We start from the raw sequence: 27,975 nt of genomic DNA on the forward strand, positions 1-27,975 counted from the left end.
AACCACACTTAGATTGTCAACACAGGAAGCCCAGCTCCGCAATGAGCTGTGTCACTGTGCCAACACTATTTACTGCCTCTGTGCCTTCGTTTTCTCCTTTGACAGCAATTGTAAAACTTCCTCCTCCCTGTAGGGTTGCTTTGATACGTTGTATAATATGAATAAAGTGCTGAGGACAGTGCCTGGCACATGAGAAGCATGAACTGAACATGACTCTTACGCATGCCTCTCTGCGGTAGCCTTTCGCATTGGGTAAGCAAGCTTCGACGCATTTCCTGTTGAACAGCTGCGTAATCCCAGGCTGGCTCTAAATTAGTGGGAGGACTCAGCGTAAAGAAATCAGGGCAACCGCTTTTTACAACAGGATTTCCAAACTTTCCTACCTGTAGGGGCTCTGCTTTTAAAACAAGAAGCCCCTATTTTCCCATTCGAGGCTACACAAGCCATAATGTGTTTTTGGTGATGGTCTATTTTTATTCTTTCTTTGAGCAAAGTATTTTTGTCAAACTATGGAATGCAGATGAATGAGTCCCTTCATAAGAATGATTTGCATTTTAATAGGCTTGCTTATAAAAAACCGAGTTCGTCCTGTCCCTTCCCTTCCCCTAGAGCGTGTGCTGAGATGTAAAGTTGAGTCAAATTTATAAAGCGCTTCTGACCTTAGGAGAAGCAAACCCTGGAGACAAGCACGGGTTTTCAAGTTGTCTAGTTCCTGCGAAATTATAATGGGTAGGTTTGGTTTTAGAAGAACTGTCAGTTAAGGCAGCTTTTTTTCCCTACAGTATGACTAATAATGGCAGTTATTAAAATTGAAGCTGAAATACCTAGAATTAAGATTTTGGCAGAACACGCTGAGACATTCCACAGTTTTGGACATTTTAAGTATATGCCTTGATGAAATGTTCACTTCTCACTTAACAGATTTTAAAAGCAAGAGGTGGAAATAAATGACAGAAATAAAAGTTATATGACAAATGTACTTCAAATGCTTCTCCTCCAATGAATTTTAAAATTAAAATTAGGATAAGGAAAAAAAGCATGAGTAGAAGATCAAGTCTAAAGGATTGAAAACAGCTTAGAAAATCCTTGAGGAACCAACAGACGAGTATTTCAGGCAATTTGAATTTCCTGAGAAGCTTTGCTCTTGTGAGGATGTAATACTTTGAGAGCATTTTTCACTGTCGGGGCTAATGTTTCAAATCTGGCACAAGATTATAAGTGAAATGGTTTCACTTGGCCCATTTCTGACATGAGTTGATCTTGAGTTTCCCTCTGGCTTCGCACCAACAGGCCCGCCCGTCAGTGACTGAAGTGGAGGCCCCTGAGTCAGCGAGCTTAGTGTGTCTTCCCCCATGGGCCCCTGGGACCCGGCCCGCACACAAAGCTCCAGCCAGCTCTGGAGCGTTCCTTGCATGCTCGCTGACACTTCCTCCCCTTAGTTCTGGCTACGGGTGGACGGAAAGCTCTGGGACATACGGGGTCCCTTTGCCCTGGTTAGCTGTACATCCTACCCAAACACAATGGGAAAAAAATGATGTCCGTGTGCAAATCGATGTTGCAAAGTGATTCCACTATCGAAAGCAGGGCTTGCTTTAATCAGGACAAAAACCCTTCTCCACACTTAATAATTATTCTAGTTCCAACTCTTACCCCCCACCCCACCCCTTTACCTCAGTTCCTGTCAATGGTTAGTGGTCCTTTCATCCACTCATCTCTCAGGTGGCATGGGACTGTTTGTCTATTATCCTTACAGGGATTTTGGTTTTTATCATGATGGCTATATATCAGTCTACTTCCATAATTATTATCATTGTTCATGAAAATCCAAGGCATAAGTTGCCTTTAAAGTATGATCCATTCTCAAAGCCTGCTTCCTCCCCTCCCCTCAAGGGAAACAAAGATTCTATTTTTAGATTAATAAAAAAGACACTTCAGAGGGTGTAAAGATCTAAGGAAAATTCTCTTGATGCGTATATTTACTTATTAAGTAAAAATGAACCAGTTTCCAAAAATGCAACCAAGAAGGTTTTTTACCTACCAAACTAAACATTAGATAGAATAAAATACGTAGAGAAGTCATTTAATGTTAAAATATACCTATATGATGAACAATAATGAAAATAGTGGTGCATTTATGTTACTCTTAAGATATTATAAAAATTAAACAATTTTTAAAAGGCTCATAAAAAGAGTGTCTTTAAAAACTTTTTAATGAGTTTATTATCTTTTTAAGTGAACCCTTTTTGCAAATAGACTAGTAATATCACATACCAGTAGGGGGCACTAAAACATTGCTTTTAAACGTTATTTAAGAATACTTTTATCATAGTGAAGAAGAACTTTTTGGCAACTTTTCTTTTGCCCCTTCGCATTCATTGGAAAATGATGGAGGACACCGGCAAGGGAGAGAAACAGGGTTCAATCAGAAGATCAAAGCTAACAAATTACTGTGACTAAGTTTGCTGAGAGAGAATCATTTTCTGTGTAAAATCAGTGTGACAGCTCTATTTAATATGTTTAGTATTAGAGAACGTCTCATGGACAAAATACTCATGCCAGCTCTCTGATACCCCATAACGACTGTGGACAATTATACATGGGGATCCTCTAAACTGAAACACATGGGAAAACTCAACCACACATGGTCTGCTATACATTTTTGATGGTCTAAAATATGTAACTTTAAAATCCTAGATTGTAACAGCTTTCAGAGAGAGGGAAGTTTGGGCGTGGAACATTTACCAGTCCACTTGTGGTGTGACAAGAGTGTATGGTGAGGAATGGCCAGATGACATTCTCGGCTGTCGGGTGCCATATTTACCTGGGCAGGCGGGACTACTGGGGGCCCCGTCTTCACTGTTAGGGACAACCCACACCATGAGGTAAGTGAACATCTGGCCCTGAAAAAGAGAATGCTGTTTCTTGGATTGTTTATTTCCATGAGAACGAGAGGGAAAAGCAAGCCCATGCATTTCCTTTTGGTCATGCCCCATAGCTAGAGAATGTGCACTGAATTTAGCCTGGCCTCTAGGATTTTTGTCATTTGTTTTTCAAATGTTAGTAGTATGGAAAGAAACTATCAGCAGAGGAAAAAAAAATTTCTATGGCTCTGAATATGTTAAGATTTATATCGACCACAGGGCCCAGCCTGGCTAGTCTCCGGTGCGGTGGGCCTGGTGCTTCTTCCTGCCAAAGTGTTGAAAACTCTTTCCGCAAGGTAATTCAGCTGTGCCGGACACAAGACAAGGCAGGTGTAGATCCAGACGAGGGAGCAGCTACAGTAATGTGAGCTGAAAGGAATCCAAGTGTATGTGGGGAGTGCTGATTTCAAAAGCAGGTTCTCGAAAGAGTTTTTCTCTCCCCATTGAGAGGCTTGTGCTGATATCAAGACCAGGAAGGGAATTAATGAAATGTTGTCATCAGCACAAACAGGTGTACGGCAAATGTATGGACAACAAGGCTGCTGAGACCAAGTCTCAGAGATGAGGGTGACTGACTGACAAGTCACACTATCAGTTGTGATTCCAAAAGGCCCCAGCCTTGGGGGGCCCTGGAGGAAGCCGCAGAGGTTACCTGGAGGGCCAGGGTTTACTATCTGGGGAGACCGGATCCAACACCAACACATCTGAGGCCAGCTCCAGGGAAGGCTGGTCTGGCGTTAGGATGCTTTACAGCCACATGGACCACGGTGGGTGGGGAGCTTGAGTGCGCTTTGGGTAGCTGGGTGTGGGAGGGGGGATCTTTGAAGCGGTTCTGCAGGTTCCCGCATGAGACTGCCATAACATTTGGTCTGTGCCTTATTCGATAGGCCGGCCTTCCTGTCTTTCAACGAGCCCTCTTCACAAATGCTTTTCATCCAAAGATTGCTTTTCCTAAATGGGATGCTTCTAAGCGCTCTCCAGAAAGCTAGGGAAGGTAAGAGAGAAGAGCTCCAGGGCTGGGGAAGGGTGGGTGGGGCCCTCCTTTTCCTGCCATTCTTGCTTGTCAACAGGATGGTTTACTAAGGGCAAGCAATGGACCTGTTTGGATGGGCGTGGTTGAGCCCTCCTGGACTACAGATGCAAGACCAACTGGAAGGAGCTATAAGCCCTTGATGGAAATAAGGTCAAGGTGGATTCCCACTCAGCAGAGAGCTCCTCTGAATAGTTTTTAAAAAAGAATCTCAGACCCTGTAAACAGGCCTGCAATGCCTGGGGCTAATCCCACCGGCCAGCACCTTTCTGTAATTATCTCAGTCACCCCCCAGCAGGTAGGGGTTATCATCAGTGTTGTTCAGATAAGGAAACTGCCTGGAGGGATAAGGAGCAGCACTTGAGTTTGAATTTAGGTCTTTTAACTTCTACTCTAGTGTTGTTCTCACCACTTAGCACTGACGTGTGTTGGGTTGGTGAGGGAGGGGTAGTAAGTATTGGATCTAGTAATTAAGGAAGCCGCATGGATCGCCGGTTTAGAGCAAAGACTCTGGACCAGACTGCCTTGGTTGTTATCCATCGTAGCTTCCACACTAGCTGGCTAGATGACCTTGTGCGAGTTACCCAGTCTCCCAGTGCCCCCATCTCCTCATCTGTAAAAGAGTACCCGCCCCAGAGGGAGGGCTCTGTGGCGATGAAATGGGTTTATACGTCCAGTGCTTAGGCACATAGTCTGTACTAGATACATTTCCTTCTGCTTGTTGACAAACCATGGATTAGCAGATGGGTTTGCTTGAGACTCTGACTCTCAAATTAGTGCTTTATTTACTTAACTGTCTTTCTGGGTTAGGGCCCTTTAGCTCCTCAGTGGAATCTGAAAAATTTAACCTAAGCTTTGGAAAAGCATAACTGATCGTTCAGTCCATGTGTTAGTTTGCCAGAGCTGCCATCACAAAATCCCACAGACTGGATGGCTTAAACCACAGAAATTAATTTTCTCACAGCTCTGGAGTCTAGGCATCCAAGATCAAGGTGTCAGCAGGACTGGTTTCTTCTGAGGCCTCTGCCCTCAGGTGGCAGGTGGCCTCCTTCTCGCAGCATCCTCACTTCATCTGTCCTCTGTGTGCGTGCGTGTGCCCCGGTGTCTGTGTGTGTGTCCAAATGTCCTCTTCTTGGAAGGACTCCAGTCAGATTGGACTAGGGCCCACTCCATCGGTCTCATTTTAACATAATCACTTCTTTAAAGGCCCCGTCTCCTAGTGCAGTCACATTCTGAGGGTCTAGGGGCTTCGATATATGAATTTGGGGGTGGAATTCATCCCATAAGAGTCAGGTTCCTCAAGCAAAAATAAATCTAGATGTGCTAACACCAATCGAGGAATGCAACAGGTATCACTGAAGGGAGTAATGGGAGCTCCCAGAGAGCCTGGGAGCAGTCTGACGGCTGGTGGCTAATAGTGGGAGTGCCATCACGTGACCTCGAGTATGTATGGGTGCCAAAGTACACTCAGGATTTTAAATTGAGTAGAATGTCATAATTGAAACTTTCCCCTATCTTCTCTCTTCTGCTCTTTCTCAACTGGCTAAGAGAAGAGGGAAAGCGGTCCTGGGGCATAGAGGGAAGTGTGTGGACTGAGTTCAGGAACTCATAGTTCAGGAACACTGATGTCTTCGTTGGGTCCCACTCGAGAAAACCCTGTGAGGTTCCCTAGGAAACAAGAGAGACTATTTTAAAGGTAGCCAAGAAGGTCCTTGCTAATAATGAACTTTTGCATCTTTAAAAGTTTTGGGGTGACAGTTACATTACAAATTCTCGCCTTGACTGTGTAATTTTAGCAACTTCTTCTGTTTATTTCAGGTCCTCCTGGTTTCTAATTTAAGAGGTTTCCATGGTTCTCATCAAGTTGTGTGTATTAGTGACTAAATTTGTTGTATGTTTTAATTGGGCTGTGAAAATAATGTGGCATTTACGATCTTTTAATAGAACCCTGGCATGTACACATAGGAATGTGAGCATGTATGCACACACACACACACGCACACACAAGCTGACACGTGGTTTTACAGTACAATTGCCAAGAATAACTAATCTAGGAATAAGGGCAGAATCTGATAATACGGGTGGTGTTTCTTGTTAGAAATAATTTGTCTACATGAACAGACATGAATCCTTTCTAATCTTAAAAGTGAACGTTAAAATTAAGCTACAGCCTCTTTCCTAAATGAGTATTTAAATAGTCTTTAAAAACAAAATCAAACCTAGAAAAAACGATCCAGGTCTTAGAAGTCATTTTATTCCAATTCTCTCTAAGTAGAATATTTATTGTTGTTATCCTTGTTTTCTATGTTTCTCTTTTCTTTTCGTTTCTTTTGTGTGTGTGAGAGAGCTAATTTTGTAGGGCTTTTTTGTTTTCTCTTCATGAGAAAGTCACTTGTCTCCAGTTTCTATGTTTCTTAGAGGCAACACCTGACTCTTGCAAAATATATTGGGGCATCTGAGTTGGTTTAGTTTTTAAGAATTTTACCCAAAAAAAGAACCACAGAAATGCAAAGAATACACTGCAGCAATTCTCTTTTGCAATTATTTTAGAGAAATTTGCTCTATTGTTAAAGTTGTTGTGCTGCTTTCTATGATAACATTATCTGTTAAGTTCAACCTGCCAGTACCATCATCAGCTAACCTCCCCAAATGAGTCAGCCAACTTTATTTTCAACTGCTTTTTAATTGTCTTCTGAGACTATCAAGAATAATATGAGGATTTTTCTTTCTTTCTTTCTTTTTCTTTTTCTTTCTTTCTTCCTCCCTCCCTCCCTCCCTCCCTCTCTCTCTCTCTCTCTTTCTTTCTTTCTTTCTTTTTGTGAGGAAGATTGCCCCTAAGCTAACATCTGTTGCCAATCTTCCTCTTTTTGCTTGAGGAAGATCATTGCTGAGCTAACATCTGTGCCAGTCTTCCTCTATTTTGCATGTGGGATGCCGCCACAGCATGGCTTGATGAGCAGTGTGCAGTTCCACACCTGGGATCCAAATCAGCAAGTCATGGGCCGCCAAAGCAGAGCGCAGGAACTTAATCACTATGCCACTGGGCCGGACCCCAGAGAGGATTTTTAAAGCCTTCATAGCAAAGTTGTGGTATATCAGACCATATAAAAAGGTGGATCAAAGGTTCAGAATTCTCAAGTCATTTGCATGTAGTTTTTCTTCTAAAACTCAGCTGTAGGGCATGGATAGGTAGTAAAAGTCCCTGAGATTTGAGACTTTTCCTAAATTCTTCCTATGACATTCCATGAATATTATACACTTTATCTCTGAATTCACAAAGAATCAGTTGGTTTTGGGCAACCGATGTTCATAACACTCCACCATGAAGGAGCCATAGTATGGTTTAGAACAAGGACCAGTGATTCAGAAATCACGTATTTATCTAAGTTAAAGTAATTCGTACAATGACAAAAACCTACCCATGAGGTTGTACCAATGTCAGAGAACAAACATTTCATCCCTGTTTCAAAGCACTTTCAGACATTATCTTAATCCTTACAGTACCTCTCTGAGGTATGTAGGTGGCAAGTCATACCAAGATAAAAATTCAAAATGCAGAATAAATTGAGCGCTACTTAGGGAATGAAAGAGCTCCTAGTTGATGATGCTTTGCTGTTTTTCTGCCCTTGTTGGAAGATTCATCAGTGATTTCTCTTTATCCTATTTTGCACATCGGGCCAGCCTCACAGCATACTTGATCAACGGCTCCCATGATCTGTAAGAGAGCCACTGTTTCCACAGCCCTCTACTCTCAGCAGCCTTGGCTGGAGACGACTGAGGGACACAACGGGCTGTGCTTTCGCAGCCAGGTGGGGGCATTCTGTGCCTGTCTCCAGACGATTTCCCCAGGCTTTGTCAGGCTACTAATATGGCTGTGTCTATGATGAAAAGTGAAAAATCAAGTATCAAATAGACAGCTATTAAAGAAGAGAGACAATATATTTGGATGATTAACTGATTTTACTTGGTTGTCACACAAAAGTTGGCATTAATCTTCAACATCTGCTGACTCTCACATCAACTGACTGCAGTGGCTAATGTTCAATGGGGTCATTAAAACTAGTATATCTACTGGAGATGGGAAAGCACAGAGGAGAGGAGTGATTTTCCTTTTGTGATTCATTGGTAATTTAAACTGTTCCTGGCTGAGAGGAAGGTAGCCACAGATAAGCATTCTGACTAATACTGGCTTGTAATCTTGGCTTGTAGAATCTGCCTATACTTCTCTGTAATGTGAGGCTGAAGGATGTTTTATTCATGCCATTTTTTTCTTTTTGTTTGGAGAGGAAAATTGGTCCTGAGCTAGTGTCTGTTACTGATCTTCCTCTTTTTTTTCTTTTTCTCCCCAAAGCCCCAGTACATAGTTGTGTATCCTACTGGTAGGTCAGTCTAGCTCTTCCATGTCGGACACTGCCACAGCACGGGTTGATGAGCCGGCTTGATAAGTGGTGTGTAGGTCCACACCCAGGATCTGAATCTGCAAACCCCGGGCTGCTGAAGAGGAGGGCTCGAACTTAACCACTTGGCCCCTATTCACACTTTTTTATGAAAACTGGGAGCATTGAGACATGATCCCATCCCTTAGTAAGTTTTTCTAAAGGTGCTTTAAAAATATTTCTAGGATTTTGTGCTCACTTGGCGGGGGAGGGGGTGGGGAGCACTTTTCAATTCACTTTGAGGTCGACTTCAAATAGGAACACAAGGGTTTTGTTTGTTTTGCTGTTAATTTTGTTTATTGCCTCATGAAGGTAAACCTTATGGCTTTAACCAATCCCCAGCGGGTTCAGCAACAGAGCTGGATTAAACAGCGCTGGAAGATGGCCTCCCATTGGAACTGTAAATCTATGTTAATTTTTCTAAGCTAATTCCAAGCTTCTGAAGCTCAGATGAGGAAAGGCTTTTGGATAAAAATCCAATGCTAATCACTTTCTTTGGTGGGAATAGAGCTCAATAGAGCTGTTGAACTGGTTCAAAATGTGCCTTTATTCAGGATAGGGAAAGCTCTATCTGGAAAGAGTTCCAGATAATCCAACCCTTCCGGAAGGGCAGGTTGCTCTTATTGTATATGGTCTGAGGCTGTCTGTTCACATAAGCAAGTGCTAATGGCTTGGAATCCCCCACATCATTTGTGTTATACAAATGCAAACATCAGCATTATTATTGTTATTTATGTTATATATCTAGGCTTCTTGCATTAACATAAAGTGAACTGGTTTCAGGCAGAGCTGATTGCTGATAATGATCCATCCCTGCCCCCACCTTACCAACGCCCCCCCACCCCCACCCCAAATGCCCAAATGTCAATTTTCTGGAAAAAACTTGAATCATCAAATTAACCCCTGGTTAATTTCTAGTCCTCTAGAAAAATCCCAACATTTTAAGGAGGCAGAAGGTGTAATATCAAACAGGAGATGAGTTCTGGATTTTGATAACGGTAGCTGTGACTCTGATTATAGTTAGATAAGCTTCTACATAAGACCTTAGGTAAGTTTCTTAGCTCTTTTTACCTCAGTTTCAATTTCTGTAAAATGTGAATCATAATAACTTCTACATGATTGGGTGGTTTTGATGACTGATTCAGATAAGAGCTATGAAGTGCTCAGTCCATATTTACTGTTGAAAAAATAGTTGCCTTTATGAACATTGGAGCATAAAGAAAATAACTTTTATGAGTATATCCTGAATCTGGGTAAAAAGTGACTTATGGTTTAGAACTGAAAACATTTTGAAACAAGAGATATATACTTATATTTATCAATTTATATATCATTTTCTTTCAGATGGTATATAAATCTGAAAAAACAGGAGGACGAGATCTCACCAAGCCCGGTCTTGGATTGTGGACAGTTTTCCCAGGTTGGAGTCTTGCTTCTAGAGTGCAGGCATGCAGTATAGCTGTCAAATGTTCTGTTTTCAGTTTGTTGTTCAAACACAAAGTTATTTAAAGTACACACAGCATCCTACGAGACGAATCAATTTTTCCTCCAGCACCATCTCAGCGATCAGCTAATTAGAAATTCCATTTTTAAATGTTAAACCTTAGGATATAGAATATTTCAGCATGTTTTTAAGGCTGTATTTACCACAAAATAGAAACCTGATATCCTGGAGAAATACTCACTATTCATCTATGCTCACTCTCTGGCACAGCCAACTTTGCATATGGGTGGGCCGTGTGAGTCAGCCAAATCTGAAATTTGATAAACTCTTACCTCCTGTTTTTACACCATAACTGACACAGTCAGTGACTATATGTATCATATTAAAAACACATGTACTCTAACTACACAGTCATTACCTCTTGTTATTGATTTTTATCAACAAATGACAAGCAACATGGTTAGTTACTATAAAATGCTAACTGTTTCTTCTTCCTTCATTCTTCTCTAACTGTCGCGGACTCTCTTAGTGGTTTGTTTACAATCATATTTGACTCCCTTTCCCTACTATAAGGTTATGGAAATAGGGTGATTTGATTTAACAAAACTGATTATTGTAAGACAGCAATTAATTCTGACTGCTTAACTTGAACATTTATACATATTAGTTTTCTGAGTAAATAAGTAAAACGCCTTGTTAAACTTCCTTTCTGCCAAAAACCTACTACCATCTGTGTTCTGCATGGCAGCACTTTCTTATTTAATACATATGTCCCCCTTTTTTTGGAAGCATGTTAAAAGCTTTAATATGACATGAAACAGAAATAAAATAGTGAAAACACATTGTGTTTCAAGCATGAATGCGAAATTCAGATTTGTGACATTCAGAGACTTTGGGATTTCATGTGCCATCCATTAATTTGATGGCAATTCCATGAGTCCTCAATGTTAGAAAAAAATTTTAGTTGTAACGTGTATGCAATTTAGGAGTTGGGAGAGTTATTTTATTGTCTCAAAGACAGTTAAAGACCTAGTATTTGAAATAGGTTGAATTTCATCAAATGGTCTGAAAACCTCTAGTTAGATAAGACAACATCACGAAAAGCAATAGAATGCAAACAGTTTTGGCCTGAATGCTAGGAGGTACCAAATCTGGTCCCAGCGCTTCACTGACTGTACAGCGTTGCACACAGTGTCTGCTTTCTTACCTGTAAAAAAGCAGTTTGTGTTAGATCAATAATGATCACCTATAAATCCATCACCCAAATACAACCACTGCTCGCATTTTTAATGGCAGTAAGACCTTCCAACTTTTCAAATACTGTATCACTAGCACTGTTGCAATCTCATTACAAATGCTTTGTCCAGATTATTTTAAATGACTACGTAAGATTCTACCTTACACAGATATGCCATTATTTATTTAACCATTCTCTCTTCTTGGTCATTTAGATTATCTACAAATATATTTTAGTATTCCTGTAGAGACCCACAAGTCGTCTCTCACTCACACTTAGAGTGAAGGAATAGAGTTTATGGAAGCTGACCATCAGTGGCTCTACACAACAGAACTAAAAATACTGAACATCTGGTTCATGACTTGCCCAGTGCTTCTCTCCAGTTATAGATTAGTAAGCACCGTATTTATTTGTGATAGATACATTATCTGAGGTAGCTCGTGTCTTTTGTGCACTGGAGCAAGATCAGCCCAACCCCAAGGCCTGGTGACCAGAGCTCACATTCCCAGTGCCTGTGGATGGCTCATTTATTTAGCTTGTCTACCTTATCTTCTTATTTTTCTTCAAAATGGTGACAGTGATAATATTTCCATTTTCTCCTGCCTTAGCATTCCTTGTATGTATCAAATAATTTTTTTGCATAATTCTTCCATATAAATATTGTCAATATGCATTGCTGATTATTTAAAGGCGACAGTCGTAACTCTGACATCAAACATCATCTAAAGGAAAGTAAAATAAACTATGAAGTCAAGGAATTTGCCATCAAAACAATGCACTCTAAGATGCACAGCACCTGGCATGAACACAGAAGGTGCTCCATAAATACTTGCTGAATGAATGACAAAATCCAAAGGAAATTATCCCTCAAGAAAAATGAATGACTACTTCTGATATTACTATAGCTACCTCTTAATATGCCAGCTTTTAGGACATTGGTTTAAAAACCTGAAGCTGTGTGTTTTTCAGATTATTATTGTCTCTGGGCAAACTGAAGACAGGCTGTTTTAGGTTGATAGCAGTACCTCCTGGAAATGGGCAGTTATTGGGGAAAGGGAATGTGAAGCATGAAGTTGAGTGTCGTGACTAAAAAATAAGTAGCCAGACTTTTCACTTACCCATTGAATTGCACTTAAATTATCTATTTGGACAAAAGTTTAAACCAGAGATGGGTGTGTTGGCGGTGAGGCGTAAATGCAGAAGTTTCTGCCTGAGAATTGATCAAAGGGAACCATCCCTCAGTCTTCCTGTCAAAGATGATGCAATAATTACCCTGAAAACCAGGCAGAGGAAAGAAAACCACATTGGTTTGCGAGATGGCCTTTGTGAGGATAAATTGCCCTTTTCATTTTAATTGTCTTTACCTGACACGAAACATTTTTCTTCCTAGTTTGGCCACATACACCAACGAATAAGTGATAATCATTAGAACAAGCCTTCAAAGCAAACGGCTACCACAAAAAAATACTGGAGAAAAGAAATGAACTTTTTCTCTTAAGCAGAACTGCTGTCAACCTACATGCTTTGGCATCTTTCAGAGAGAGAGACAACATTTACATTTTTGACTGAAAAAAACAAAACCACTTCTTTTGTAATCTTCCTTTCATTATCTTACCATCACTATCATCTTTTTGTGTCCGCTTTTTTAATCTTTTAAATCAAAACTTCGTTCAGTTCAATGGAGTTCTTCTAACTTAAATTTAATAAAATCTGTGGGATTGACTGGAGAGAAATACACCACAAAGTTTTATAGTGGTTGTTGCTATATGGCATTACAGAGTATTTATAATTTTCTTTCCGTGTATCGAGAAGATTATTGACGGGAGAGCAAGAAATCAGAGCTCCAGCCCTGGCATCACCACTTTTATTTGTGTGACTTTGGACAAATCAGTTAGCTTCTCTGTGCCTCAGTTTCCCTCTCTGTAAACTAAAGGGGCCAGCAAGGTGATCTCCGAGTTTACTTTCAACTTTAACATTTTGTGGGGCTAGCTGAAAAGAAGGGTTAGCTTGTTACAACCCTTATGGAGGACAATTTGGCAGTGTGTCTCAAAATTACAAATGCATTTAACTCCTGACCCAGTGATCTCTCTTCTGGAAATTCCTCCTATAGATATACTTGTACAGACGCAAAATGAGTTATTCAAGGTTATTCATTACAGAATAGCTTGTGATAGCTAAAGGTTGGAAACAAGCTAAATGTTCACCAGCACCCTATGGTTCAGTAAATAATACACACGGCGGCATAGTAAACAGTTATAAACCCCTTTTAACATACATTTAAAATTTTTTTTGAACTACGTGTCAGGGACCTCCGTGCTGTAGGTACTCTGTGCCTGCTTCAGGTTAAATTGAAAAAAAAAGAAGAAAAGCAAAGCAAACTATGATATTTAAAGAAACGATTAGGCAGGATAGCCCAGAAGATTTTAGGGATCTGGGTGAAGTCTGTAAGAATAACCCCTTAAAGGAAACACTCTCCGCCGATTCGGGCCCTGAAAAACCGGAATTGAAATGAAGGCAAGCCAAATTTGCAGCTGGCTTCCTTTGCCAAGAATGATCCACTAGGGCACCGCCTATTTGCAGGGTGCGGCCGTCTGAATCGGGGGCTGCCTCTGCAGAGCGTAATCGGAAAGGTTGAGGGCAGCTGCCCTTCTACGGGACGGCCTTCCTTGAGCTTATCATCTGGGTTACTGAGGTCCCCTAGCGGCTGGAAAAGGAGGCCCGAACTGTCCAAATTTGACAGTAAACGCAGAGACCACAAGAGGAGGAGGCTGGGAACCAAACCTATCTCCAATCCTTCATGGCCACGACCCCCACCCCACGCATCCCCGATATCAGTAGGAAGTTGTCGTGCATTCTGAAGTGGGTTCTGAAGACACAGGGGTATGGACTAGGAAGATGATATTAAGAATGTACAGGAAGAAATAAATCTCGAAGTCTTTTCAAAATTCTGTAAAAGAGGCCTATTTTCTTTAGATGCTACCGTTTCTACTGAAGAATTACCTGTAAGAAAGAGAGAGGATGTTCTTTAGAATTGGGAGCTGTCATTTTGGACAAGATATTTGAAACCCTACTGTCAATCTTCCATCCTAAGGGATCACATCCCTCTGACAGGAAATGCCTTCCATATTCCTCCTAAATATGCAAAAGCAAAACAAAACAAAACTTGAAAATTGTTTCTTCTGCTCCCTGAGACACAAGGGCCATTGTCTGTCTACCTTTGGCCCCACGGATCTCGACAGGACGTCCTGGAGCTGGAGCCCAGACGGGGAAAGGTGGGGTGAGGTGGGGGGTTGATTGACGCACGCGGCAAGCAGCCTAAAGGAACCTGGGGGTGGGGCAGGACTGCGTCCCAAGGCTTTGGTCCAGTCTCCTCTTGAGTTTTTACTTCTCAACACCTCATCACTTCACAACAGCAAAGAAATCACAAGCAAACAGTCAAACTTAATCGGGGTAAGCAATAAAGTGATAAGTTCTCGCTACATGCTCTCCTCCAAGCCCTTCGCCACCGCCCCCGGACTGACTCGTGGCCAGAGTCTGAGGCTCCCGCGCAGGAGCAGAGGTTCCCACAGCGAGCAAGAGGTCTAGGATGCCTTTGGGTCTGTGTGTCCGTGTGAAACGGGACTGTCTTCTCCGCGCCGAGCCCCTTTTCCTAATTTCTAGCCTTTTAGGTCAAGAAGACAGTGAACCCGGCTGGGCTGGACGACTGGCCCCGGGCGAGACCGAGCGGCAGAGACTCAGCTCGGGGGTGCCGACAGGTGGGCTCCGGGCGCGGGGCGGCGGGGAGGGCACCCTCCCGGCGGACTTGACCGCCAAAGCCCCGGAGCCGGGGGGCGCGTGCGGCCCGCGCGGGGGCCGGAGGACTTGACAGATCGCAGGAAAAGAAAACAAAAAACAAAAACAAAACCCCTCGACTCCCCCACGTTTCTCCGCGAAGAAATCGTGGGTGGAGCAAAGACGGGGGTGATTAAGTAGAATTCCACGAGGCCGCCTCCGCCCGCCCACCCAGCGGCTCCGGAGCGCGGAGCGTCCCCGGGCCCCCGCCCCAGCCGGCTCCGGGCCGGGAGCGGAGGTCGAGGCGAAGCGAGCGCCTCCTTCCACCCGGGCTTCCCGAGTACTCGGATCTGCTCCTCCGTAGTAAACAAAGTGTCGCCGCCGCCTCCACGCTGGTTTGCCTCCTAGCAATCAAAACACTGAGAGGGCGAGAGACTCACAGAAACACTCGAGAAACACCAGAAAATAATAACAGAGATCCAAAAAAAAAAAGACAGTGAGTGTGTGAAAGAGAAAAACACCCCACTACCCCCCACCAACCCACTGCCGCCTCCCAGTGGAAAACCGGTCCCCGCCCCGGCGGGCGGCCACTGGCTGCTCGGGTCGCGGCGCCGCGCGCTCATTGGGCGCGCGAGCTGTCAGTCAGGGGCGGGCCGGCGCGCGCGCCGCCGCGGGCGGGGGGCGGTGGCAGATCCCGTAAGTCGGCCGGCCGCGTAGTCGCTGCAGCCGCAGCCGCCGCCGCCACATTCAACAGGCAGCAGCGCCGCGGTCGGGCCGCCGGGGAGAGCGAGCGGCCCGCGGCGTCCGTCCGTCCTTCCGTCCGCGGGCCCTGTCAGCAGGAGCGCGGCGCCCGCGCTGCCCGGGCCCGGCGACTCTGGCCTGCCGTCCCGTGCGTGCACCGAACCCGGAGGAGCCTCGATTTTGATGGACCCGCGAAGTTAAGTTCTGGGCTCGCGCTTCTACTCTGCCGCGCCTTCCTCCCGGTTTCTGTCCGCTCGCCGCGCCGACCTCGCCCCCCGAAATCTTGGACCGGCTCTTCGCGCCCCCTACCCTTGGTCCCCGGGGCTGCGCTGTACCCCTTCTTGGCTCTCCCGCGGCTGGGGGAGGGGCGGGGGTCACCATGGCCGAAGCGCCCCAGGTGGTGGAGATCGACCCGGACTTCGAGCCGCTGCCCCGGCCGCGCTCGTGCACCTGGCCGCTGCCCAGGCCGGAGTTTAGCCAGTCCAACTCGGCCACCTCCAGCCCGGCGCCGTCGGGCGGCGCGGCCGCGAACCCCGACGCCGCCGCGGGCCTGCCGTCGGCCTCGGCCGCCGCTGTCAACGCCGACTTCATGAGCAACCTGACCCTGCTGGAGGAGAGCGGGGACTTCCAGCAGGCGCCCGGCTCCGTGGCGGCGGCGGCGGCGGCGGCAGCGGTGGCGGCGGCGGCGGCCGCAGCTGCCGCCACCGGGGGGCTGTGCGGGGAGTTCCAGGGCCCGGAGGCGGGCTGCCTGCACCCGGCGCCGCCGCAGCCCCCGCCGCCCGGGCCGCTGTCGCAGCACCCGCCCGTGCCCCCCGCCGCCGCCGGGCCGCTCGCGGGGCAGGCGCGCAAGAGCAGCTCGTCCCGCCGCAACGCGTGGGGCAACCTGTCGTATGCGGACCTCATCACCAAGGCCATCGAGAGTTCGGCGGAGAAGCGGCTCACGCTGTCGCAGATCTACGAGTGGATGGTCAAGAGCGTGCCCTACTTCAAGGATAAGGGCGACAGCAACAGCTCGGCGGGCTGGAAGGTGAGTGGCCTCGGGGCGCACGGCCAGACCGGGAGAGTGTGCGGGACCCCTGGCCCCGCCTGAGGTCGCGGTGGGGCGGATGAGGGGGCGGCTGTGCAAGGTTGCTTGGCCTGAGAGAGTGGCGCACGCCGGCAGCGCGTGCAGGGAGCGGGCGAGAAGTCGCAAATGTGGGTGGTGGGCTTGCCTGGGAGCCGTCGGGGGACAAGAGTGTGTGCGTGCGCGCTCCAGGGAAAGTTGGAGCGCGACGGGGAAGGCTCGTTTGGGAACTAAGGGAGTAAGAAAAAGTACGCCAAGAAGTGGACATCAGGGCGGGCAGAAAAGTTCGCCCGTGGAAGGAGAAGGGGGTTCCCTGGAAGCCGCTCCCCACGGCCCGCGCGGACTCCTGCCAGTGCTCCTTTTCCTCCAGGACTTCGGGGCTGAGGGCGGCTCCTCCGTCCCCGCGGCGCGCGTCCCCCCAGCCGTGGCCGCGCCGCGGAGCCGTTTCCGCCGTGCTGGGTGGGGGAGGGCGCGGCGAGGGGCATCGGAGCCTCGCCGCCGGGGACCGGGCTGCAGGTGGAGGGGACAGGCAGGGCGCCAGCCGGCCCGTGGGGGCTGGGCGCGCAGTTTTGGGAGGCCGGTGTGCCTTTTGCTTTGTTTTGATTTTATCCGAAGTGACCTGGAACGCAGGGGCCCGGGCGCGCCGAGCCCGAGCTAGCGCATCCAACACGTGCGAAGGGGCGGCCACCGCCTGCGGAGCGCCGGCGCCCGGCGGCGCGGGGAGAGCTAAAGTTCAAGTGTGACCCTCGGCGTGGGCGTGGGCGGGAGCTGGCGACGACGAGGGAGGGGCCGCGGGCGCAGGAAGCGAGCGCCGTTAAAGGGCCAGCGCGTCCCGGCCGTGCGCTGCTGCGTGAGGCCAGCGCTTCTCTACGCAAGGAAGTGCCCCCAAACTTGGCCTTGCTCACTGTCCGAGGTTTTTACTTAAGCACGGAGAAGCTCCCCTGGGTGACCAGGGCTCGGGGTGTGTGTCCTCTCTTTCTCGCCTTGCCACCTCGGTGTTATTGAGCACAGAGGTACAGATCCGAGGGGTAAGGCAGGGGGCTTTGTGACAAGTGTTTTGGGGGAGTCGCAGTGGAAGTGCGCATCGAGAGGACCGGCAGGGACCTCTTGCCTCGGTGGAGGACTGTCGATGAGGCGCCTCTGGCTCCTTCTGTCTTGCAGAGAGAGACCAGGAGAGACTCCCTGTGAGGGCGGGCACATCCCTACCCCGAGGCAGAGAAGGCCCTCGGGAGGACGGGCTCTGGGGAGGCTTATTCGGGGTCCCTTCGCCCTGCGGCCTCCTGAAGCTGACAGTTTCTTACTGTCACAGGTGGAGGGATCTGTGTGAAGGTTCTCTAGTTGAGCCATTCCTTCCTCACCCGTCATCTTGCCTGTAGAGCATAATAAAGATTTATCTTTGTCGCGGAATTGTTATACTAGGGTTGTTTTACATATACTGCCATTCCTGTGGTTAATGTGTGTCAAAAAGGTTAAGTTACTCAGAGCGTATTGAAGTTCCTGGAGAAGGAGCCAGGATTTTATTTTTTCCAAAGTGTGTTTTAGAGTAAAAGTATCACTTCTAGACTCATTACCAGGCATTACATGCAGTTTTACGAAGTGTTTCGAAAGGTAAAGTGCCTCCTTACTTAAAGCTCGGTGTGTATTCTTGTAAGTCACAAAATCAGATTGTCTGCCAAAATCCAATTTGACTTAACATTTAATTTAAGTACTTGACTTACTTGCTCATCTGTCAGTCCTACTTGAGCTCTCATAAGCATTTGCCATTAAAAAAACCCTTTTTTTTTTTTGGACATTCAAAGTACAGTGTGTACTTACACCATTCTTTTACGTCCTTGGAAATGGATCCAGCCTACTTCAGCTTGCTGGAGTGCCTTTCTTTAAAGATAGAGAAAGGCAAAGTTTGGGGATTATTTTTGGTTTTGCCTCTCAAATGGCCTTGAATCAGGTTATTCTTAAAGTAGGAATGTAACTTGCACTTTAAAGATTTAATGTTTTTTAAAAAAATGGATTCTAAGGCCAAATCATCCTCCCAACCATTTTTATTGGGTTCTTACTCGTTCTGATTTTTTTCTCCCCAAATGCAATTATAATTTTGTTTTTTAAAATTTACTTACCAGAGCTAGAAGATCTAGTAAGTGTTAGTAAGGATTATCTGTTCAGAATTGGAGGCCCAGTGGCAGCTGCCAGTGGAAACCTAGGGGGGCTTTGGGAGGGAGCAGGCTGCCATTCTCCAGTGGGTAAATGTTTCAGGTGTGATCAGAGTCGGTTGCTGCAAGTCACATTCCAGCAAGTGCATTTTCACTTTGAGTAAAAGGGTATTTTAAGAAGAAAAGAAACAACCTGAAGTGTTCTAACTCATAACTAGTCTTCTGATTAGCGATTTCATAAAAATGAGTTACTTGTTAAAACCGAGTTTCATTCTCAGGTCTGAAAGACTCCACTGTTTGAAAGATTCATAAAAGGGAGAAATTTTACTGTGACTCTGAGCTTAAAAAAATCCAATTCTAAAATGCAAATCAACCCAAACTTAACTGTTTTAGTACTGAGCAGAGGCTGCTTTGGAATGAAATATTTCCTATGATTTACTACTACTGAGAATTGACTGAATCTTTAATTAAATGTAGTTTCTTGTGCTTTACTTCCTGGGGCCTGCTTGAGAGTTTGAAAGTTATTTGCATAGGACAAAATAGTTGGAAAGCTGTTAAAGAGTTCAAAAACGTCTAGTTCCTTAAATACTGGTTATATTTGCATAATATGCATTTTTTATTTGTAGGGATAGTACGTTAAATCTGCTTCACACTTGTTTTAATATTGGCTAGAACTGTCATAAGGTTACACACAAAGCAGAAGCTACGACTTTTTGGAAAACCCGGGATCTTTTAAACCATGTACAGTGTTTATAAATAGTGAAACTTCATTTCCATGACCTGTTTTATTCACAGAGAAAGCTTTCTAGAGCTTGGGAATTAGTATTGTGAGCTCTGGCTCTGTTTTTTTTTTTAATGGCAGTTTTGAGTTGACTTGTTTTTTTTGTTTTGATATTATAATTTGGAAGACAAGTTAAAAGAATGCTTCAACAGTAAGACTTGTTAAATGTTTAAATTGTTTTATTGTGAGAGCTTACACGTTATTTTAGAATGAAGTTTCTTTAATTTGGTTTATGAGCTGACAGTGCATTTTCTGGTATTTTGAAATTCACGTCTATTCTGTAATATGGGTTTTTAACCTGAAGGTGAGTAATTTGGCCACAGAGATCCCATGGCAGGAAGATGGCTGCTTTCTTGCTACAGTCACTTTTGACTTAAAGAATCCTGGTGAAGCCAACTTCTAGTTTGTTGTTGAATTTACCTTAAAGAAAACCTTTTTTCATAGTCGGGGGAAAATTTCAGTATATGTGTTTGAAGAGAGCATGAAGAAAGAAAATGGGTAAGAGGCTTATGCAGTCCAAGTATCTTATTTGCTAAAGGCTGAAAGTTATGTGAGACTGATGTGAACATGTCTTATGATGAAATATTTTGCTCTGAAATTCCAAAATAGATGTCAGATATGAGTACCTTAATTGTGACTCCTAAGAACTTTATTTTTATTCTACCTATGTTTTTGTGGCAAATCCTCGGGGAGATGTGGCCGGAGGGGTCCCCTCTATTTTTGAATGATACGATGATACTCAGCTATTTTTTTTTAAGTGGCAAATATTTGAATACTGGAAAGAAGATATTTTTAATTCTCATGTAAACTTTGAAAAAGGTTGAAGTTTGTTGACATTCTCCCCCTCCCTCCTTCCCCCCCCAAATTACTGAAAGGCTGTCAATCACATTGCCCGCGGACAGAAATATTGCTCGATACCCTGCACTGCACAGGGAATCTTTGAAGTGGACATTTGAAATGAGGATGAGGGGAAAGAATACTCACTGGTTAGTTAGAATCCCTAATAGGCTGGAAACTTTTTGCCTGTCTTTGTGCTCTAATCTTCCTTCATCCAAGCTCCTAAACTGCAATTCTGTATGACTTTCTAGGGGAGCAGCTGCCTGTATTTGCCTAGAATTTCTTTGGGGAGCCTGAACTGTTTGCGTTTTTCTGGAACACTCTGCCCTTGGAAACTACCCAGTACCCTGGCATCATGGGAATTTACTCGGTCAGTTTTTGTGTGTGTGTGCGTGCTGTAACTTTGGGGCTTCCTGGAATACTCTTGGAAAGGCAGTATAAACCCCATGGTGATTGGAGAGGGCAAAGGAGTTTGCCGTCGTAGGGAGCATGGAGTGAGCAGAGTGGATTCAGCCCTGCTTCTCTACCGTTCAAGATTTACCCTGGGCTTCATAGGAACAACTTGCAGAGACTTGCCTAGCCCCCCGGGGCCTCCCTTGGGTCAGATAACTACCCTTTTTTGGTGCATACAAAATTGTGAAGTTGATGTGGTTGTTTCTCAGTGGTGAAACAGAGAGGACCAGATGAACTTGGAAAAATGTTTACTTTCCGTGTCTAAGAGATAAAGGTTTGTATTCCAATGGATATGCTGTATACAAATGTGCTAAAGCATGGAAGAATTCAGCCTTTTTGCTAATTCCTGATTAGGGCCAATAAAACTCAAGTCAGTGGCACAGAAGTTTTTTGCGGCGAATTACTGCTTCTTATGTGTGGTCATCTAAGGAACGTATGAAACATGAAAATACATTTTTGTATACTGGTGATTTTATATGGTTCAACCTTTTTAAAGGTCCCGTCCCTCCCCCCCCCCACCCCATGGCATCCCACTTTGCTCAGTCTACCTGTGGTTTATCACCTAGTGGATTAAGCAGTGTGAGTACTGAGTTTGGGCTGAGTTATTCTCACCACTTGGAAGACATTTGGGCCACCTTCGTTCCCCCCCCTTTTCATCCTCATATAGCTTTTGATATAAGCTGAAAAAGAAAAGCAAACCTTTAGATTAGAAATAAATTAGAAAGCTAAATTTACAGTCCCTCTTCAGTTTATTATTTAGTGAATTTTCACCTTCATGCATTGCTTAAATAAGGACGTAAATTCGACGTGTGTCCTTTATTTCAGGCCATATATATTACAGAAAAATAGTGAGACAGGGCTGCGTGATGAGTTTCTGTAGCCCCCAGCTTTGGGTTTCTCATGAGTGTTGAAGGTGCACTCTTTATGGTCAGTATCTCACTAAGGCTGGCAAGGGTGTCTCAGTTCTTCGTTTTTCTCAGCTGTGCATTGAGCACCCCCTCTGTAGATATCCTTTCTTATTTGGACTCTCTTACATTGTATTATCCTGATGCTCCTCCCTATTCTGGCTTTTCCTCCAGTTGGTTCACTCATTGTTTTTCCTTCTCTTCTCAGTTGTAAGTATACTTCGGGACTAGTTGTGGACTTTCTATCTGGTTCTTTCCTATGTGGCTTACCCCCCTCCATTCTATGTCTCTAGTTACCTAAAGGCCATAAATGTCCCACTTTCACCTCAAATTCAACATGTCTAAACCCAGGCACGCTGTATTTCCTCTTACTCTTAGATGAGGTTCCCATCTCAAGTTCCCCAATTTGGTTAGTGGTCTAGTTAGCCCTTCCCTCATTTTTCAGACCTGGCTGTCATCTTCAGCACTTTCTTCTCGTGGCATTTAGTGTCCCAAGTCCACTAACTCTGCTTTCTCAGAGTCTCTTGAGACTTTCACTTCCCAGCCTCTAACCATCCCCCTAGGTTAGCTCTTTTTTGAGGTCTAGACCATCATGTCCCCAGGACTTGGGTCATCCTTTGCCTCTACTGGAAATTCTGCAAATTTTGCTTAGTCTGCAAGGCTCAAGTCACTTCCACCAACTTGCAGTCTCGGCTCTTGCCATGCCTTCTCGGTGTGAGTGCCTGGTAATCTCCTAATTCGTGCTGCTGTGTAGTACAATTTAACTTTAAGGTCTGCATGTTTTAGTGTCTCAGTTATATTGTAAATATCTGGATGGGAAAACAATTGAAACATGGGTCTTTTATATTTCAGCTTCCTGTGTGTTCAAGGTGATCACAACCTGTATTATATGAGAATAATTCTATTAGTAGTATAACTAAAGAGCTATGATTATTTTATTTTCAGTTGGTCAGAGTATTTTCCCCATTTGTTAATGATTATTGAGTACAAGATGTTGTACCAGATGCATTTGAATGATAGAGAAATGATTCAAACGTGGGTCCTGTAGGGAGATTAGATGTGACGTGTAAATAACTGTGATACAATGGTAGAAAGGGTTAAGTGCCTTAGAGAAAAATGAGTTCTGTGTTGGCCATTGAGATGGGCCTTGAAAATGGGTTGTTATTCTCCTAAGATCTCATTATGAAATTTTTCGGATGTTCAGCCAAGTTGAAAGAATTCTACATTGAATATTCATATCCCTACCACCTAGTTTCTACTACTACCTTTTTTACACTTGCTTTTATCATATATCTGTCCATTGGCACATCCATCTTTCTATCCATCTTATTTTTTAAATTTACTTTTGAAATGATGGACTGGCATTCATAAAGGCATAAAAATAGGGGAAGCATCAGTTTCTCTGAGTGATGGATATCCCATGAAATACACACAGAAAGTTTGAGAAGTATAGGTAGGAGAGTCTCTATTGTCAGATTGAACTTGGACTTTATATAGATTACGAAAATAATATTGTGTTATAGACAAAATTTTTTTGTGAAATTTCATCTTTATCTTTATAAGAAATTATGAAAATAGGATTGCATTTGTTGTTGTTGTTGTTTTTTAAAGACTTTATTTTTCCTTTTTCTTCCCGAAGCCCCCTGGTACATAGTTGTATATTTTTAGTTGTGGGTCCTTCTAGTTGTGGCATGTGGGATGCCACCTCAGCATGGCCTGATGAGCGGTGCTGTGTCCTCGCCTAGGATCCAAACCGGCAAAACCCTAGGCCGCCGAAGCAGAGCGCATGCACTTAACCACTTGGCCACGGGGCTCGCCCCAACTGCATTTGATTTAAAACTGACATACAGAATTTGGTAATATGTGGAACAGATTATGTAATTGACTTAATAGTAGGCATTTACAAAATATTTAGCTTTTTCCTTGGTCTGTTCTTTAAAATTAGCTTTCATGCTCAGTGTCCTGGGAGCAGAGAGATTCAAAGAAAGATAACTATTGAATATAATTCTTGTTTTTTTTTTAAAAAAATTGGAAATTCTGAAGTTGAAGTTAGCCACCTCAGAATATGCTTAGGCTAATTGTGAGGGAAAGTTATGTTGGCTTAAAAAGATGCTTTAAAATTTAAATGTCAGTTCTAATACTGCATTAGCTAAATATTAGATATCCTTGATAACTTTCTCACTGTAATATATCTTTATCCACTAACCTAAGTACAGGAATGAAGAAGGTTATAATGAGATGCTTCAGCGGATCCAGAGGAGGTTAAATTTGGGTAGGCTAACCCCAAAATTGATGGCAAACAGACAAAGCTGAATGTATTCAGAATACTTGGAGTGAGTCTGACTAGCTTATGGTGAACTAAAAGGTTTATGCAATAAAAACTGTTGTGGCATATCAAAAGTCACAAATACAGATTTATTAAAACTTATTAGCCATTTAGAAATAACAAGTGTTGAAATGTAGAAAGCTATTTTCGTATTATGTTTATACCTATAGTAGCAGATAGTGTTTGTTTAAAAGATACCCTGCTGGGGAGTGGGAGACAGTGAAACAAACATAGACTGGATAGCTCACTACTGTTAGGTTGTATTAAATGTGTAAGTTACCCTCCAGGTGGACAAAATAGCTTTCACAGTACACCAGGATACCTACACTTGGCGTGCTTCCTAAGATGTCAGGGTGAATCAGTCAGAAGCAACTAGGAAACCGTATGGAATTGGCCAATCTAATTTTTCCCACTATTAATGTTTGTAGATCGAGTCAGTTCGAAATTGCAGCTCATCTTTGGTCTTTTCATTGGGTAAGTAGAGAGTTGTGTAAAACATCCTCATGCTTCAACTTGTGTGTCTCACTTGGTTCCAATTTCGAAGGAGAGAAGTGTAGGTCTCATCTCCCTCTGGGAGGAGAGGTAGAAGTCAATTTGTAGATCTGTGGGAGGACAGGTCATTTCTTTCAAGGTAGCTTGTCCTATCTGACACTGTCACACGAGTTCTTTAATTCTTAGGGATGGTGGATGGCACATCTGTCTTCTCAGAAGAGGCTGCCACCTCTAAAGGGTATAACCCATTGGTCTACACTGCGGCACCTGTGACATGGACATGCTGTTATCTCCACCAGGCCCTGCTCTCCTCTCACACACCCTTGCCAGCCGCATACATGGAAATCCTGAGGCTGCCACCTTTTTGAATGTGGCTTGGTTCCAAATCTCTCTATGGGTCTTTGAGACCTAAAAAGAAAATCTTTTCCTGCCTTCATTAATTTTTCCCCCTAGGTGATATTTGCCTTAATCACAGCGTCTTAATTCTGTATGGCTTAAGTTACAGAACTGATGCTAATGCTAAGCCCCTGACGTTAACAGCTATGGATATGCTGCCCAACTCATCTAATTAAAGCAAAGCTGTGATGAAGGAGGGTGGGGGGGCGCTTTTTCCATTTGTTTGATTAAGCATATTTCTTGGATGAACAGATTTTTCTCAATTGCTGTTTGTTGCACATCTGGAAAATGGGTCATGGTTTTGTGAATCTCAACTTTTGTTACATTAGAGATTTGATAAGCATCAGAATTAAGGAAAAATGTTTTTCTGTTTACAGCCATGATCCTGAAGTTGTTACAGAATTGCCTTTGCACTGCATGTGAGGGGTCTGCTGAGTTAAAAATTTGAAAGTAGCTAAAGGAACCTGGCATCAGGAAGGGGGAGGGGACCTCAGTGGGTGCATTTTGTAACTGCAGTAAAAAAATCTCAAAAGAGCATGATTAACCGGCTGAGTCTTTCTGGACTCTAGCCGAGAGAGAGGCCTAATGAGGAAAGGAGGAAGAGGAGAACCAGTTTGGATTGTGTGGGAAGATAAAGATCTTTTCAGTAGTTTGGTATCTCTTGAATAATTATCTGAGGCCTAGAGGCACTTCACTAGAGGCCTCCTCAGTCCCCCTCGTCTTCATATCAATTTTACTTCTTTTAACCTAGAAAAATTAGTGTTTTTTCTCCCTCACTACCATGCCACAGAAGCCTGCCGCTCAGGTGGCTTGAGGGAAGACCCATGTTGTCTGAGTGAGAAATCCCTACGCAAATGGAATGGGAGGGTTTTATGAGGGTGAGTGTGAAAAGGGCTTACCCTGCATTCTGTATCTGAAAAGAAATCCATTTGGATTTCAAATCCATTTTGGAGAGAGAAATTATAATTGAATTACATAATTCCTACGCTTGTAAATATTGTGTCCTGCAAAGCTTGAAAACAAAATAACCACATAAATATTTAGGAATGGTCTATACAAGTAAATATCAAATACCTCAGACAGTTTGGTTGCTTGGAAGCAAGGTCGAAGGAAATGGTTTGCATATGGTTTAGCTAGAGGCTCTTATTTTGGCAGATTCTTGAGGTAATGACGGTCAAATGTGGATTTTATTGTTTTAGTTTGACGTAAAAGGAATTTTTTCAGTTATTTTCATATAACCTTAAGTGTAGGGTTGCATCAAGATAAATGCATCAAGATAGGTCCATTCAGTCACCATAATTTTGTATCAGAGATGATGTTGCTTCTTGACTCTGTGATGCTTAATTTGCGGAATCATCTACTTGTCACACCATTAGAGGGTTCAGTGTCAGGTTTCAGCCCGCCATACTGTGATTTGAACATGAGAGAATCTCAGCTAGTTTAAGGCCAGCATTACATCACCTGTCTGCACCAGCCGACCTCCCTCTCTGCAGGGAGCTGAGGGGGAGGTAGCTGAGGGGAACATGCAGAACTTGTAAATATCAACTGAGGTTGTTTGTGTTCTTGGTACCAAGCTGGTTACATCTCTGTAAAGCCTGAATGTAAACGTTTTCCCTCTGGATGGGTAGATATGCATGCCATCATGAAATTTACATGCAATGAATGTGAAAGCTTCCTGTGGACCATCCTACTGGGAGAGTTTTATGTAATCCGTGGGACTGAATTGGTCTCTCTTCTTCAACCTTTTAGAATTTAACTTTCTCTTCAGTGGTCCATTATGACATTTGCATACATTGAATGTGAAAGATTCCTATCCTCTCTTCTGTTACCTGTGTGCCCAAATTGTTTTCTTGAACTCTTTAGAATTCATGAATTATGAATTATTTGGGGCCTAAGTTTATTACATGCATTAGTATCAACATGCAGGGTTTCACATTGATATAACGCTGATTTAAAACCAGTATTTAATGGCTTTACATTTTAGAAGAGGTCACCAAAATGGTATTTATTCCTGTTTTTGTTCTCTTGTGCAGTATATGGGATAATTAAAAAGTTAATGCTGAAGAAATTTATTAGGGTTAAAAACTCTTGTAGTTAAGTGTTTTTGATGTGATTTACATCTTTTGTGGTTCTGTAATGGATGCTTCCCCAGCTGTGACCACACTGCTGTGTAGCAGTCCTGTAATACCATATTCCGGTATTCCTGGCATGTTTTTTTGAGGTGCTTTGTATTTCTTGAAATGCTATTTTGAAACCTTTGATAATTAGTTATACTGAGAACATACTAAAGAAAAAAAAAGAAAACAATTCAGATTACTGAAATAAAAATTTTAAAGCATGGTTGTCATGAGCTTTAAGAATTACCCTGCCCACAGTTCAGTGTTTAGGTGGGTCCCCCTGTGTTTGGGGACTAGTTCCCCACTGTCTTTCACCGCCCTTTCGGAGACTGCCCTTCCTCATGATCTTTTCAGCCTGAGTTTCTTACTGTGGCATCTAAACTCAGAAGTAAATATTCTCAAAGTAATCTGCTCCACTTAGTCAAGTTTCAAGCTATTTAATAAATAATTTGAGTACTAAAGCTTGTGCCATTGCATATTCCTTAGTGTGATTGCTTTATTTTTTTTCACAGTAATTTTATTGAGATCATAATAGTTTACAACATTGTAATTTCGGGTATACGTTATTACTTATGAATTTCTGAATAGACTTCCTCGTGCTCACCACCAGTAGTCTAATTTTTGTCTGTCACTGTACATATGCACCCCTTTACCCCTTTCGCCCACCCCAGACCCCCTTCCCCTCTGATTGCTTTATTTTGAGCTAAAGGTGAGGCTCTTGGAGTTATAGAATAAAAGAGAGAGAATATTATATTGATACACATGTAGCCCATATTTTTGCTGAGTGTTTTTTCTCCTCAAACTGTGGGGAGGCGCATGTTTGAAGTCAGTTTCAGGGCTGGCCTGGTGGCGGTAGTGGTTAAGTTCCCGCCCGCAGT

The 27,975-nt window shown here is 43.8% G+C and overlaps 1 protein-coding gene across 1 annotated transcript in view; it reads left to right on the forward strand.

Moving 5' to 3' along the window:
• Positions 1 to 15,817: 15,817 nt before the first annotated feature.
• The window catches only part of FOXO1 (forkhead box O1), an 89,854-nt gene continuing 77,696 nt past the window's right edge, over positions 15,818 to 27,975 (forward strand). Inside the window, exon 1 of the mRNA XM_014868411.3 lies at positions 15,818 to 16,607. Coding sequence (XP_014723897.3) covers positions 15,960 to 16,607 — 648 coding nt within the window. The 5' untranslated portion in view covers positions 15,818 to 15,959. The remainder of the gene's footprint in view (positions 16,608 to 27,975) is intronic.

Source organism: Equus asinus, chromosome 11 (assembly GCF_041296235.1).
Source record: "Equus asinus isolate D_3611 breed Donkey chromosome 11, EquAss-T2T_v2, whole genome shotgun sequence".
Lineage (NCBI taxonomy): Eukaryota > Metazoa > Chordata > Mammalia > Perissodactyla > Equidae > Equus > Equus asinus.